Below are 16,108 nucleotides of genomic sequence, written 5' to 3'. Positions count from 1 at the left end.
TTGATTCCCAGCAGATCTGTGGTAGTGCACAACCATCTCTTACTCAAATTTCAAGATGTCCAATGTCCTTTTCTGGCCTCCTCAGGAACTAGACACACATGTAGTGCATAACACACATAAAATACTAAAATAAGTAAATCAAAAACCTTCTTACAGGGAAAGAAATGGTGTGAAAATTCTGTATATACTTCAAACAGCAGAATAAAGAGTTAGAAGAATGGTCTACATGAGCAAAAATCACACTCAAAGGAGACAAAGGAGCCCAAATGAAATTTGGAAAACAAAATTAATAGAACTACACCTGTGAGTAGGAAGAGAAAAGGAAAGAATAATATAAAAAGAGAATGAGGAAAACAAAATTCATAACAATACTTTTGGGGGCATAAGGATATTTTATTTACAAGTTAATGACACAGAAGGAATTGACTCAATTAACTGTACAGTCAAAGGATTAAAGCAATTGTGGAGTTACAGAAGATATCAGAGATCCAACCTAATGCTGAGGCTCTGATAATAAAGAGTCCCCAACGTGGCAAAGACAGAAATCATTGATACACCACACATAAAAATCTACCTCAAAAAATAAAAGAATTCAAGAGAAGTGGGCCTAGAGCCATAGTTTCGTAATCCTAGATCTTTAGAAAAATTGGGAGGGAAAACAAATATTTAAGGGCAACCTGAGTAACATAGCAAGATCCTGCTGCAGAGTGAAATGAATAAAACAGAGGTGGGAAGAGTGGTCAGTGGGAGAGTACTAGTCTGGATGTACGAGGCCGTGGGTTCAATCTACAGCAATGGTAATAAAGATGATGATGATAAACCTGAAAGATAGTATCTGCATAACAAACACACAACGTGGATAGAGCATAAATGATAAGAAACTAGCGGTATCAAGACATTACTTCATTAAATATTAGTGTAATATTACTCCAAACCTGAGTTTGAATCCACAGAATCCTTGTTAAATGTTCATTGTGTCTACAGGTAAAATGATAATGCCAATATGGAATGGGATGGGACTACAGGATTACTGGATCTTGCCGGTTGCCAGGCTTCTGGTTTACTGATAACACAAGACACTCATCAACCTCCCTTTGCCTCTGTATGTGTGGTCAAAGACATGACTCCCCACCACATACACACACATACACTCAGTAGGCAAGACATATCAGTATGGCTTAAATAGTGAGTTGCAGGCCAGCCAATGATACAGAGTAAGACCCTGTCTCAAAAACAAAAAAAACAAAAAACAAACCCAAGCAACCAATCAAACAAACAAACAAACAAACAAACAAAAAACCCAACACAGAAAAACAAAAAACAATCAAAAACCAAAAACAAAAGTAGGCAGGAAAAGACATTTGAGGGGCAGTTGCAACCCTGTAGAGTTACACGGGAAAGCATCCTAGCAAAGTTTTTTTGTTCTTGTGGTTCTTTCTCTGTGGCTTTGGAGGTTATCCAGGAACTAGCTCTGTGGATCAGGCTGGTCTCATACTCACAGAGATTGCCTGCCTCTGCTTCCCGAATGCTGGGATTAAAGGTGTGCGTCACCATTGACCAGCTCCCCAACAGAGTTGTAAACTCAGCTAAACATGTTCTTACAGAACCAGAAGAAGACACCTGTATAGGTATTTGCCTCAAACATAGTAGCTGCTCATGCAAAGAACCTGCAGAAGTCTGTCTGTGGTGAAACACACCATTCATCCCAGCATTCGGGAAGCAGAGGCAGGTGGATCTCTATAAATTCCAGACTAGCCTGGTCTTCAAGAGCTAGTTCCAGGACACCCTCCAAATCCTTACAGAAACCCTGCCTTAAAACTCCCCCACCCACCAAAAATAAAAAAATAACAAAAAGAGAAACAAAGCAAAAAATGTGCAGCAAGCATGACATATACCCCCAGGAAAACAAAACACTACAATTGAATCAGTTTAAAATCTGTCACAGGAACTGCTGCCCCTCTGACCTAACTGAAATAAGCCAAAGGGTCACTTGAAGTTCAGTCAGGCTTGTAACAGCAGAACTCAAGATACCTGTGATGGCTATTCTTGGTTGTGAACTTGACAGTCTCTGGAGTGAATTACAATTCAGAAATTGAGGGCAAACATGTGATCCAGATTTTGAGACTGAAAGACACTGACTGTTTGTTTGTTTGATTTTGTTTTTGGAGATAGGGTTTCTCTGTTTAACAGCCCTCGTTGTGCTGGAAATCACTCTGTAGATCAGGATGCCCTTGAATTTACAGAGATCTGCCTGCCTCTTCCTGGATTAAAGGTGTGTGCCTCCACCCAACAAGACACTGTCATTTGATCCAGATTTTGAGGTGACAAAACACATCCCTTTAACTCAGATCTGGGCCACACCTTTTGTTGCAAGCCTATAAAAGGACAGTGAAAGAAAACATATTCATTCTTTGCCTGCTTGCCCTCTGCTTGTCAGCATAAGCATTCCTTCGCTGGTATTGGAGCCAGTGATTCCAGCATATACAGAAGACCAGCTAAGAAAAACCGCCTTGTGGGATTGAGTGAATAACTACAGGGTTCTTGAACTGCCATTCAGAGGTAGCCATTTTGAACCATAACCTGTAAGTCTTTGCAGTGTTTTCATATATACGTATATATCCTATATTCATATGTATTCATTCTATAAGTTTTGTGACTCTAGAGAACCCTAATGTGGTATTTTAGCATTCTTCAAAGCCTCTGAGTAGTCAGACTGGCTGCTGTTATTGATAGTCCTTCAATCAAGGCAACTCTGCTGCAGGAAGGGTTGAAGGACTGTTAATTCATAACATTATCAAAAGCAGTCATTTAGTTCTTAGTACTATTTAACTCACAATACAGTACTCCTATCCCATGGCCCCTAACAAGAGGTGATTCCCCTCTAAGGTCTCCCAGGTGAAGCTTTTGTTTATGCGTTATCATTAGTGTAAATGAGGCCAAAGTAGAGAGAAGGCAAACTCAAGATTGAAGAAAGATACTCCAGTGTGAACGACATTTGAAAAACTGTTCTCACTGCATGTGAAATGTTTCCTATTGCTTATGTAAACTACGCTGCATGGAGCTCTGAATGTCACACACGTTGCATTTTTCAATCCATTTTCTTGTTGTTGAGTGTTTTTATTTAAATTCTAGTTCACATCTAGTATGATTCAAGTTTCCAAGACCAAAAGTACAATAGCATGTGTACACTGTTGATGTGGATGGTTGGTTGTGTGCAGTGGAATATAGTAGTTGTTGTTTTATTGTTGCTTTGAGACAGGATTTCATTATTTAGCCTAGGGGAAACTAGAGTTTGCAACCCCCCTGTCATGCCCTCCTGAGTAATGAGGTAACCATGCATACATTTGATTTATATTGTGTATATAGCTTTTATAAATATTACTGAGGCATTCTTATGGTGGATGGGCTAACTTGTAATCCCACGAGCCTTCTCTGAATGATCTTCCCAACACCTATGATTTATTTTTCCAATTTACCTAAATTATCTGGGTATCATAGTCAAAACAAAGAAACAAAAGTAAACAAAAACAAAAAAAACAAGTGGGAAAAAAGATAGAATGAAAATTTTCTAAGATGTAGCACTAGATGTTAATTTTTAAAATATTTGTGTTAGGGGTATACAAAGAATTAGTGCCTTAATTATTAGCGAAAGAACATAGATCTACAGGTTAATTATAACAAATTTATGTAGAAAAAATACAGATATTAATTTTAGCCAGACTGTAGTGGTGCACACCTTTAATCCCAGCACTCAGGAGGCAGAGGCAATTGGATCATTGAGTTGAGGCCAGCCTGATCCACTGAGTGAGTTCTAAGACAAACAGGGCTAAACAGAGAATATGTATATAATTCTAAAGTGGAGTAAAGGAAAATAAACCAAGGGCCTCAGAAGGGATGTGATATTAGCATGAATTATCAGAAATAACATGAAATTTCTATTTACAAGAGAACAACTTCTGTTTCAATACCTATGTATTGTATTAAAACATCTATTTGTGTTATTTCTGTAAAACACATAGTTTATGTGTTGGATATTTATTGATAAAGTATTTTACTTTTTTTTGGAAGGGGCATTTTCGAGGCAGGGGTTCTCTTGGCTTTGGAGGCTGTTCTGGAACTAGCTTGTGTAGACCATGCTGGTCTTCTCACTCACAGAAATTTGCCTGCCTCTGCCTCCCTACTGCTGGCATTAAAGGCATGCACCACCACTGCCCGGCTCAACATTTTAATTTTTAATTTTACATTTTTTTATTGAGAAATGGTTTCAATTTGTAACTTTGACTGTCAAAGTATTTACTCTGCAGATTAAGCTATCCTCAATTTAGAAATCTGCCTGATTTTGCCTCCCCATTGCTGGGAATAAAGAATTGTACCTCCTGGCCCAACCCTGATGAATGAGTAAATAATCTCTAATGAGTAATAATCCCATACAAAAGTTGTTGGGCTTGGTGTGGCCAAGCACACATTTAATCCCAGTACAGGGACGGCTGAGACTGAAACATCTCTGTCAGTTCCAGACCGGCTTGATTTCCATAGTGAGAACCTGCCAAAAAATGTGTGAAGCTGGCTTTGGTGCTGCACACCTCAATCCCAGCACTCAGGAGGCAGAGTGAGTTCAAGTATATCCTCCATACCAATACAGAGAAACACTGTATGAAAAACGAAAAAAAAGTGTGAACATTTATTCATATAGAAACCTCTGTTTCCATTTTTATAGAAAGCATGTGGAAATATTCAACTATTGAGAAAAATGGATATATTTAAAATGTTGCTTTGAAACGGTTGGTGAGATAATGGGTATGCTAGTTAGTGGTGTCTTCATACACAGATCAGAACATACAATTGTTCCTTATAAACAGCCTTTTATTGTTATGTTTTCGACACAAGATTTCTCCTTGAAATAGTCTCATTGCTCATGGAAATGGGTTTGTATACAGGCTGCACACCAACTCCTAGAGCTCAAGTTGCCTATACCCCTCAAGTGCTGGGATCTAAGTCATGTGCCACCTCCAGTTTATAAGGAATTTTCTCCCCAAGGCAAGGTTTCTCTGTGGCTTTGGAGGCTGTCCTGGATCTAGCTCTTGTAGACCAAGCTGGCCTCAAATTCACAAAGATCTCCCTGCCTCAGCATATGGAGTGCTGGGATTAAAGGTGTGTACCACCAACACCTGACACTTATAAGGTTTTTATAAAGTAATCTTTGAGTTTCAATATAATGAATCACTATTGTCACCTCATGTATATAAACAGGGTCAATTTTTGCTCTTAAATAAACACTTAAGGATCAAATTCCATGGATATGAAACAGAAACTCCCACAGATTGTTAATTGATCACTTTATGCACAACCGTATAATCTACTACCCAGTTTATTTGTGGTTGGATTATCCACCAACTGATTTATTCCCTAGCAATTTTGCCATTGTTTGGTTTATCTATAGGTTGGATTGTCTGGTAATTTTATTAGGCATCTCTATTTCTATACAAAAGGAACATTAGAAGACAAAGACACTGCCATTTCCAGCAACCCAGGACTTGTCTGCATCTCTGTAGTGAAGCGTTTAGGACAAGCTCTGCAAACATGGAAGGATCTTCAGGAAACTCACTAACAAGCCAGTCTTTGATAGTGAGTACTTCATTCATCCTAATGGTTTATTGTTCTTTCTTGTCCTTTTTCTTTACATTTAACTCTCCTTAATTTAATGCACAGTTGTACTTGACACAAACTCATGTCCCATGGAAAGCTGCAAAGTACTTGTTAAAATTTTTGCAAGAAATTTAAAATGTACTTCATTAGCCCATGTCAAGGCATTATACTGTGAAATGCATTCATGGATGATTTTTGTCCTTGCATGAGTGATCTTGTGTGAATTTAGATGGTGTATTTCTGTACTAGTAATAACTGCATGTCACTGGCGGTAGGTTTGGAAAATAAGCATGCAGTGACTATAAGAAAGAGAAGTTAAGAGTACCATTAATAAAGGGAGAAGGAGGGAATCTGTGTGTATCTGGTTTAATAGAGACCCCTGGATTCCTATCCTTGATAGCCATATGAGTTAGATGTCACAGAAGTCAGCTAACTGGATCCTTTCTTGCAGCAAAATTAGGGATCTAGCCAAAATTCAAATTCTGGGCCCTACTCTAGAGGTTTTTGATTTTAGAAGCATTCACAGATGACTTTATGTGAATCACTGATTCGAGACCAGTTTCTTCAGAGAAAAGGGATGGTAGAAGATCCATGAAGGAAGAAAATTCAGCATAACTAGTAGTAGATTTCATCCTCTGTGTTGTTTACATTTAGTTTGTTTTCAAAGGGAAGGCTCAAAAGAAGTATGATACCCCAGGAATTACTGAACAAGAGGGCCCGGATTGCAGAGAAGAAGGTCAAGGTCAAACGCCGACTTCGGGCAACTCCTGTGACTCCTGTGAGGATGATCAGTTGCATCTTCCCAAGGCCTGTGACTAGAATAAATTCCCATCCTGAGAATATCACCTTACCTCGGAATAAATCTGAAGAGTATCTGGAGAAACCCCGGCAGCTCTGTGCATTCAAGAGACTGCAGGGACATCTAGTTGAAAACAGTAAACGGGAGCTAGAATGCCCATTGGATCTTACAAACACTGTCAGAGGAACTGAATTGGGATCGCAGGCTGAAGCCAAAGGTCAAAGCGGCGTTAATAATCTGCACACCTCCCCACTCTTTCCCTCTGTTCCACCCTCCTCTTCCTTCAGTCAAGGGGCTACAATGCCAGTCGCCCTAACGTTGTTGCCATCTTTGTGCAGTCAAGAGGTAACTAGTACAGACGTTCGCCGACAAGCACAAAAGGTTAACAGAGCCAGGAAAAGACTGGCACAGGCCTTGGAGGCAGACATGCTTGCCAGGCAGGCAGAGAACATGGCAGAATGGAGTGTACATGCTTATTCTGAAAATAAGTGAAAACAAGTCTAAACAACCACGAACAGGAAAACATGAGTGTGCTGGACTCTACAAGTTCTCCATGAAGAAACTTTTTTTACTTTTATGTCTCTTTTGCCTTTCAAGATAAGGATTCTCTGGCTGTTTTGGACTCTGTCCTGGAACTCCTGGAGGCCAAGGTCACCTTGAAATCACAGAGATCCTCCTGTGCCTGCCTCACAAATGCTGGGAATAAAAGCTAATGCTTTTTTGGAAAAGCAAAATTATAACCAGTAGTGCTTTAAATAATAAAGTTTTTGGTTTCGATAGAAATGTTCTAAAATAAATTTCATGTGAAAATATCCCCTCGTTCAACTATGGTCCACAGTAGGACTCTGGAATAGATCCTCCATCAACCTACAGAGCAAAGGGAATTCCTTGATATAACATTTAGATGAGAAGTGTCTCTGTCTTTGAGCAGTTCGTTCAGTGACGCTCCTGGGTAGATAACAAAGCCTTAACTCAGGATAGGCAGGCCTGGCCAGCTTGAAGCTAATCCTTTGCCATCCCTACCATGGGCCTGCGGTTTACTAGGTTTTTAGTCCCATACTGACACTACTAGACAGCATATAAGACTGGAATTCTGGTTGCCATCGCCCTGGAAAAAGAGAAGCTGCAGCTGATATGGCTAATCCCCTTTCTAGAACTATGTCTATGACCTAACAAATAGTTTTATAATATCAGGCTTAATGGGAGAAGAAATTTCAGATTATCGTATTTTTTTCAAAATTTGGTGACTATTGGACTACTAAGTATTCCCTAAATTTGATCCTCCTGTCTCAGCCTGATGAATGTTAGGACCACAGGAAAGCTTGACATACCAAACTATAATTATTGTTATCTACTTTTCAGCCTACAGGAATAATTTTGTCTGGGAGGCTATTTAGTGTTTTATATTAAGTGCTTAACTTAATACTTGTTAATGGAAAGCTGCTCCATGTGTGTTTTATATACCACTGTCTTGGACTTATTTTGATTGTTTTAGTTAAAATCTCTGTTGTAATCCTAAACTATCAATAAAGTTTTCCATTTAAATAAAAGTTCAGAGATTCTTTTCTGCACTGGGAATTTGATGCTATAAAGATAATATAGATGTGGTTGTATCTTTCATTTATGTTTCCCTTTATACTAGGTTTCTATTATGATCTGAACCTTCCATCTAATATAGCTAATTTAAATTAAACACATTTTAATAAATAAAGTAACACAAGGTAATTTACATGTGAGAATATGATGCTGCTGGGCATGGAAGCACACATCTTTGATTCCATCAGAAGTAAACTTTTATTTTGGAGACAGGATTTCTTTGTATAGTTCTAGAACTCAGTCTGTTCCAAGTGTCTTTGGAACATAGAGATCTGCCTGCCTCTTACTCCCTTATGCTGGTATAAAAGGCATGTGCCCCAACTTTTGGCCTGAAGACATTATCTTGATAATCACTCCTACTGTTACCCTGATTCCTAAACGTCACTAGGTGAACTGTTGGGGCCCATAAAATGGCTCTATTACATCTTTACTAAAAGTCAGAATGCTCAAAACTGTCTTTATTATAAGACTAAACATGGCAGCTACAGGAAGTTTTAGACTTGGTAGAGGCTAAATGCAATATTCTTTTTTATCATTTTTTAATTTAATTTTAAATAGCTTGTTTTACATGTCATTCCCAGTTCCCTCTCCATCCCCTCCCCCCGCACTCCCCTTCCCCCCCACCCTCCCACCCTATTGCCAAATCCTTCCACATAGGGGATATCTAGAGTCTGTCATTTTACTATGGGTAGGGTCCAGGCACTCCCCTAAGAGTCCAGGCTGAGAGAGCATCCCTCTTTGTGCTATAGGCACACGAAGACTGTTTGTATACCAGGGATAGACACTGATCCACGGCTCAGGGCCCCATTGGTTGCCCAGGCCTTCTCGCTGATACTCACATTTGGGGGTCCAGATCAGTCCCATGCTGGCCTCCCCACTGTCAGTCTGGGGTCCAAGAGCTCTACCCTGTTCAGATCAGCTGTCTCTGCAGGTTTTACCAGCCCATTCTTAGCCAATTTGCTCATCACTCCCCTCTCGCTGTCACTGGGTTCCTTGGGTTCAGTTCAGTGATTAATTGTGTGTTTGCCTCTGCTTTCATCAGTCACAGGATGAAGGCTCCCGGATGGTTATAGACATCAAGTTCATTATCAGGAATGGGCATTCGAGGTGGTCTCTCCGCTATTGCTTAGCTTCTCAATTGGTGTTATCTCTTTAGTTCACTAGAGGTCACTCTGGTGCCTGATCTGTGTTCTATCCTAAGATTCCTTCTTCCCCCTATTCTACCCCACCCACTCAACTTCCTGTTCCCCCATGACCTACTCTCTCTTCCTCTTCACACCCTCTCTTCTTCCCAGGTCCCACTCCCCCCCACCACTCGCCGTGATCCCCATCCATTCAGGGGATCTTGTCTCCATCCTCTTCTCTTGGGTACTATGCATATATGCATATCTTTTAGGTTCTTTCCTGTTTCCCAGACTCTCTATCAGTGGAAGTGCAGACTGGCACTATCCTGATCCATGTCTAAAATCCATATATGAGAGAGTACATACCATGTTTGTCTTTTTGCGACTAGGTTACCTCACTCAGGATGGTATCTTCCAGTGCTATCCATTTCCCTGCGAATTTCAAGATTCCATTGTTTTTTTCTGCTGAGTAATACTCCATTGTGTAAATGTACCACATTTTCTCTATCCACTCTTCAGTTGAGGGGCATCTAGGTTGCTTCCAGGTTCTGGCTATTACAAATAATGCTGCTATGAACATAGTGGAGCAGATGCAATTGTTGTATGAACTTGCCTCATTTGGATATATGCCTAAGAGTGGAATTGCTGGGTCTAGTGGTATATTAATTTCCATTTTCCTGAGGAATCTCCATACTGATTTCCAAAGAGGTGGTATGAGTCGGCACTCCCACCAGCAGTGGAGGAGTGTTCCCCTCTCTCCACATCCTCTCCAGCATATTGTCTTAGGTGTTTTTGATTTTAGCCATTCTGACAGGAGTAAGATGGTATCTCAGAGTTGTTTTGATTTGCATTTCCCTGATGGCTAAGGATGTTGAGCACTTTCTTAAGTGTCTCTTGGCCATTTTAGCCTCCTCTACTGAGAATTGTCTATTTAGCTCTATACCCCACCTTTTAATTGGATCCTTTGGTGTTTTGGAGACTTGTTTCTTGAGTTCTTTGTAAATTTTGGAGATTAGCCCTCTGTCAGATGTAGGGTTAGTGAATATCTTTTCCCATTCTGTGCACTGCCTTTTTTTCTTTTTGACTGTGTCCTTTGCCTTACAGAAGCTTTTTAGTTTCAGAAGGTCCCATTTGTTAATTGTCGATCTCAGTGCCTGTGCCACTGGCGTTATGTTTAGGAAGTGGTCCCCTGTACCAACTCGTTGAAGAGTATCTCCCACTTTCTCTTCTAAAAGTTTCAGTGTGGCTGGATTTATGTTGAGATCTTTGATCCATTTGGACTTAAATTTTGTACAAGGCAATAAACATGGATTATCTGCAGTCTTCTGCATACCAGTACCCAGTTATGCCAGCACCACTTGTTGAAGATGCTTTCTTTTTTCCATTGTACAGTTTTAGCTTCTTTGTCAAAAATCAAGTGTTCATAGGTGTGTGGGTTAAAATTAGAGCTTTCGATTCAGTTCCATTGGTCTACCTGCCAATTTTTGTTCCAATACCAAGCTGTTTTCAGGACTATAGCTCCATAATAGAGCTTGAAGTCAGGTATGGTGATGCCTCCTGAAGTTCCTTTATTGTATAGAGAAGTTTTAGCTATCCTGGGCCTTTTGTTTTTCCATATAAAGTTGATTAATGTTCTTTCCAGGTCCTTGAAGAATTGTGATGGAAATTTGATAGGGATTGCATTGAATCTGTAGACTGCTTTTGGCAAGATTGCCATTTTTATTATGTTGATCCTACCAATCCAAGAGCATGGGAGATCTTTCCATTTTCTGGTATCTTCTTTGATTTCTTTCTTTAAAGACACAAAGTTCTTGATATACAGGTCTTTCACTTCCTTGGTTAACATTATCCCCAGATATTTGATGCTGTTTTTGGCTATTGTAAAGGGTGATGTTTCTCTGATTTCTTTCTCAGTCACTTCATCATCTGTATATAATAGGGCCACTGATTTTTTTGAGTTTACCTTGTATCCTGCCACATTGCTGAAGGTGTTCATCAGCTCAAGGAGTAACCTTGCGGAGTTTTTTGGGTCACTTATGTAAACTATCATATCATCTGCAAATAGTGAAAATTTGACTTCTTCTTTTCGTATTTGTATCCCCTTTATCTCCTTTTGTTGTCTTATTGCTGTAGCTAGAACTTCAAGTACAATATTGAAGAGATATGGAGAGAGTGGACAGCCTTGTCTTGTTCCTGATTTTAGAGGAATTGCTTTGAGTTTCTCTCCATTTAGTTTGATGTTAGCTGTTGGTTTACTGTATATTGCTTTTATTATATTCAGGTACATTCCTGTTATCCCTGATCTCTCTAGGACCTTTATCATGAAGGGGTGCTGGATTTTGTCAAAGGCTTTCAGCATCTAGTGAGATGATCATGGAGTTTTTCTTTCGCAGATTTGTAATATGGTGGATGACATTGATAGATTTTCTAATGTTGAACCATCCCTGCATTCCTGGGATGAAGCCTACTTGATCATGGTGGATGATTTTTCTGATGTGTTCTTGAATCCGGTTTGTGAGTATTTTATTGAGTATTTTTGCATCAATGTTCATGAGGGAAATTGGTCTATAGTTCTCTTTCTTAGTTGTGTCTTTGTGTGGCTTGGGTATCAAGGTAATTGTAGCCCCGTAGAAAGAGTTTGGCAGTGAGCCTCCTGCTTCTATTGTGTGGAATACTTTGAGGAGTATTGGAATTAGCTATTCTTTGAATTTCTGGTAGAATTCTGCACTGAAGCCATCTGGGCCTGGGCTTTTTTTATTTGGGAGACTTTTGATGACTGCTTCTATTTCATTAGGGGATATAGGTCTGTGTAGATTGTTTATCTGTTCTTGATTTAGTTTTGCCAAGTGATATCTATCTAGGAAATTGTCCATTTCCTTTAAATTTTCAAATTTTGTGGAGTACAGATTTTCAAAGTATGCCCTGATGATTCTCTGGATTTCCTCAGAGTCTGTTGTTATGTCCCCTTTTTCATCCCTGATTTTGTTAATTAGCATGCTCTCCCTCTGTCTTTTGGTTAGTTTGGACAGAGGTTTATCTATTTTGTTGATTTTCTCAAAGAACCAACTCTTTGTTTCATTGATTCTTCTCAGTGTTTTTCTGGTTTCTACTTGATTGATTTTAGCCCTCAATTTGATTACTTCCTGGCATCTGCTCCTCCTGGGGGAGTTTGCTTCTTTTTGTTCTAGAACATTCAGCTGTGCTATTAATTCTCTAGTATGACTGTTCTCCAGTTTTTTCATGTGGGCACTTAGTGCTATAAACTTTCCTCTCAGCACTGCTTTCTAAGTGTCCCATAAGTTTGTGTATGTTGTGTCTTCATTCTCAATGAAATCGAGGAAGTATTTAATTTCTTTTTTATTTGTTCCTTTACCCAGGGATGGTGCAGCTACAGGAAGTTTTAGACTTGGTAGAGGCTAAATGCAATATTCTTAATCTGAATAACAACAGAGTTGGGCTCAGGCTTCTTACTCTTGACCCTGAAGGATGGATTGCAGGTTTGGTTGCCAAATACCTTCTGTAGGGTTAATCGACAGATTCCATCCTGGCCCAGTGGGCTGCTAGTCAAGTTTGAGCTTTCTGTACCTTTTCTTCAAAAGAATTCTCTCTGAGACACTTTTGCTTTGCTGCTATGTCTTCTGTGTGCAAGAGATTATTCATCTTTAACAGGAAGGATCTCTGAATTCTTGTTCTTTAATTTTCCTTTATTTTAACAAAAGTATTTTTAGAGTGTGTGAAGTATGTGTATAGGTGTATGTGTGCCAAGGTGGACATGTAAAGGTCAGAGGAAGAGTGTGGGCAGGCAGTTTTCTTTTGTCATGGGTTCTATGGCTAAAACTGGTCATCAGGACTGCAAAGGAAGGGCTCTTACCTACTAAGACATCTTTCTAAACCTGTCCAGTTCTCCCAATATTTCCTGACACCTGATAGTGAATAATTTAACCACAGAAATCACAAGCAACCCAAATGTTTATTGAGTTTGCTTAGGTGAGAATGGCCTTTTCTTTTATTTCATTAGATTACATAGCCACCACTCCAGGAAGAACAATGAGATACATTAACTCAATCTGTCCATTTCCCACTTGAAGTGATGATCCCATATCTATCATTAGTCTCACACGCCAAGCTTCCAGGGGACTCTTTCATGTCATGTTTAAGTCTTCTCTAATTCAACCAGTTCAGATGCAATTTTCTCTACCAGACAACTAAGACACCCTTCTACATGCCAATAAAGATTTTCTTCTATATTAAGGGTCAGACTTGAAAGCTATCTTCTGTTATTTCTAGTTTGCTTTTTCCTTGCTGTTAAATTCTTCCCATGTGTTCCAACTTCTCTGATCTCAGGGCCTAGTTAGTAGTTGTTTTTCCCTTGCACCCTGTCATCTTAAACAGCAAGCCACTCATGTATTTCATCCCTTCTGTTTCAACAATCTCCTGCTAAGCAAGAGTACTAGTGATCAGAAGAACAGGATCATTACTTGGACAAGTTCAGTATGGGCAGGCAGTGGAATCTGTTATCTTTCGACACTCACACAAAGGGGCAAATTGCTATAAGCTGCTTACCATCATGTCCCACAGTGCCTCTTTTGGGAATGGTTGTATGTTCTCTACTCCAGTGGCATTTTTACTAGTACATTCTTACTCTAGTAGCAAAATCCAGTAAGGTGCGCCATCCCACCCCATGCAGAGAAAGACTGTCCTAATTTAACTGTCAACTTTACAATCTCAACAGTCATAAGACATGAGAGCCTGCATTGAGGACTTGCATAAATCAAGCTGTCCCTTGGGAAATGTATCAATTGGTGGAGAAGGGCCTAGGGTAATTTGAAATGCAGGTAGGCTTTAGTTATTTAAGCTAGTTTAGCATGATGCCATAATCAATGCAGATAGTGAATCATTTCTCTAAGGTTTCAGCCTAGATTTCTTACCCTAACTTCCCTCAAAAAGAGGCTGAAAGATAAAATACATCATGTCCTCCTTTAAGAAACTTGAATTCTCAGCCTAGATACATGGGCTAGTGCTTAGGTCCTGCCCCTAAAGCCTTGACATGTTTTGGTGATCACTCATGGAAAGCCTCACCCTCCCTGGGTAGTGGATTTGGGATTGGATGTGGGGATCAAAGGGTGGGAGGATGGGATTGAACAGCAACTGTGATTGATATGTAAAATAATATTGTTTCTAATTTAAATAAAATTTATTAAAATATGAACAAATTTAAAAAATCCACCACCACCCCACCACAAAATAAGCTTTTTGTTTTATCACAGCAGCAGTTCAGTCACTTTGGACTTTTTCCAAAAGATACTCTACTTTCAGATGGCTCAGTCCTGGTTGCATGTCTTAGCATCCATATCAGACACCATGGAACCACCACTAAAGCAAAGAAGACATGCTGTCTCCTACCATATTGGGAAGGTCTGTATCAGCACTGCCCCAAATGATACTCCATCCTCACAAGGATCAGCTTTGGGAGTACATCTTATATCCCATACAGAGTTCATGCTGCAATAATCTTCCCACAGAGATCGTTGGTATTTTTTCTGTTCCTGTATGGGTGCCCTGTTTGTGGTATGTAACCAAATGTTTAGAGCAAGATCAAGGGCACTATGCCTTCAAACCCGGCTGGGCAAACAAGTGAATTATTGAAGATTAATTATAGCAGTATGGATGACACAGAGGCAGATATATTATGAAAATCCCTATCCCAGAATGGGAGATAACTAAATAAGCTATATCCTTGGGGCTTCCTTCCCAATTTATTGGTGGTTCCATACATTACATACAAGAATTCTCTTCAGCAGCAATTATTTAATCTTCATAACCTGGGGGATTGCCCTTGAACACTTTGCATCCTAAAGTTTTGGAAAGTTTTCCTGTTTCATTAGTTTCTTCTTGCAATGTCAATTATGGCATTTTTGTTTACTCCAGGAGAGAACATTTCAATTCAGCAAATACCTACAGAACAATTCCCAGAACATACTCAATACACAAACTAGTATTAGGCTAATAGACTGTCTTATGTTCAAATCAGTACTATACTATTAGTCAGAGAACTCAGGCAAGTGATTGGTGTGTGCCATATTAATTTTTCAGTTAAACTGGGAATAATAACAACACTTCAGTGCTTATTCAGCATAGTCAATAGTTACTCATAAGGTATTCCTGCTTGTCTAAAACCTTTTACCATTTATTATCAAGGCATTACAGTACTGTTATGAAAAAATGTGTTCTCTGTATAGAAAGGAACACTTCTCCCAAAAAGACAATCAATCTTGTTTTCACCGTTACAGAACTCCAAAACAGATAGAAAAAAATGCCAAAATTATAAGAAGGTTAATTCATAATCACACTGGAAGACTACTATGGCTCTACCACAAATCACTTTAAAAGAAATCAATTTGTACACAACATTATAACAGAATGTGTTAATGTGAACACACCCTATATCAACATGTAAGAATATATATTACTCTCAAAGATCTATGGATATTATTCGATGAATAGATTTATCAGTTAGGTACTGCTTTAAGCTGCAACTTAGCATCACCTCAAAAACATCCAGCAAATCATTTTGGCTTCAACCACTAGTGGGTTACTTTATATCAAAGCATGAATAAAAAACAGAGTGAGAAGTTAGGCTTTCCCTTCAGCCTTCAAATTTCATGGTGTCAGTCTTTATGCTTGAAGAAATCCTGGCATATTATTTTTTAAAGATTGATTTATTTGTATTTGCATTTGTGCTTTGCCTGACTGTATTTCCATATAAGAGTGTTGGATCCCTTGGAACTGGAGTTATAGACAGGTATGAGCTGCTATGTGGGTGTTGGGAATAGAACTTGGGCCCTCTGGTAGAGCAGCCATTGGTGCTCTTAACTGCTGAGCTATCTGTCCAGTGCCACTGGCATATTATTCTAACACAACTACAGATTTTAAAAAATATTTT

At 39.3% G+C, this 16,108-nt stretch overlaps 1 protein-coding gene across 1 annotated transcript; it reads left to right on the top strand.

The window, feature by feature from the left end:
* The first annotated feature begins 6,331 nt into the window (after window positions 1–6,331).
* On the top strand, window positions 6,332–6,937 carry LOC121138537 (putative methyl-CpG-binding domain protein 3-like 3). The gene has a single exon (XM_040741218.1). It carries the CDS (start codon window positions 6,332–6,334, stop codon window positions 6,935–6,937), a length of 606 nt encoding a protein of 201 aa, XP_040597152.1.
* Window positions 6,938–16,108: the final 9,171 nt, after the last annotated feature.

The sequence above is a fragment of the Mesocricetus auratus genome, unplaced genomic scaffold (assembly GCF_017639785.1).
Source record: "Mesocricetus auratus isolate SY011 unplaced genomic scaffold, BCM_Maur_2.0 contig_6518_pilon_obj, whole genome shotgun sequence".
Lineage (NCBI taxonomy): Eukaryota > Metazoa > Chordata > Mammalia > Rodentia > Cricetidae > Mesocricetus > Mesocricetus auratus.
The sequence above is the reverse complement of the archived record's forward strand: the minus strand, read 5'-3'. Positions and strand labels throughout refer to the sequence as shown.

What these genes read in the sequence shown, in the direction of transcription:
- LOC121138537 (XM_040741218.1), top strand. Translation starts at nt 6,332, where the DNA reads ATGATACCCCAGGAATTACTGAACAAGAGGGCCCGGATTGCAGAGAAG.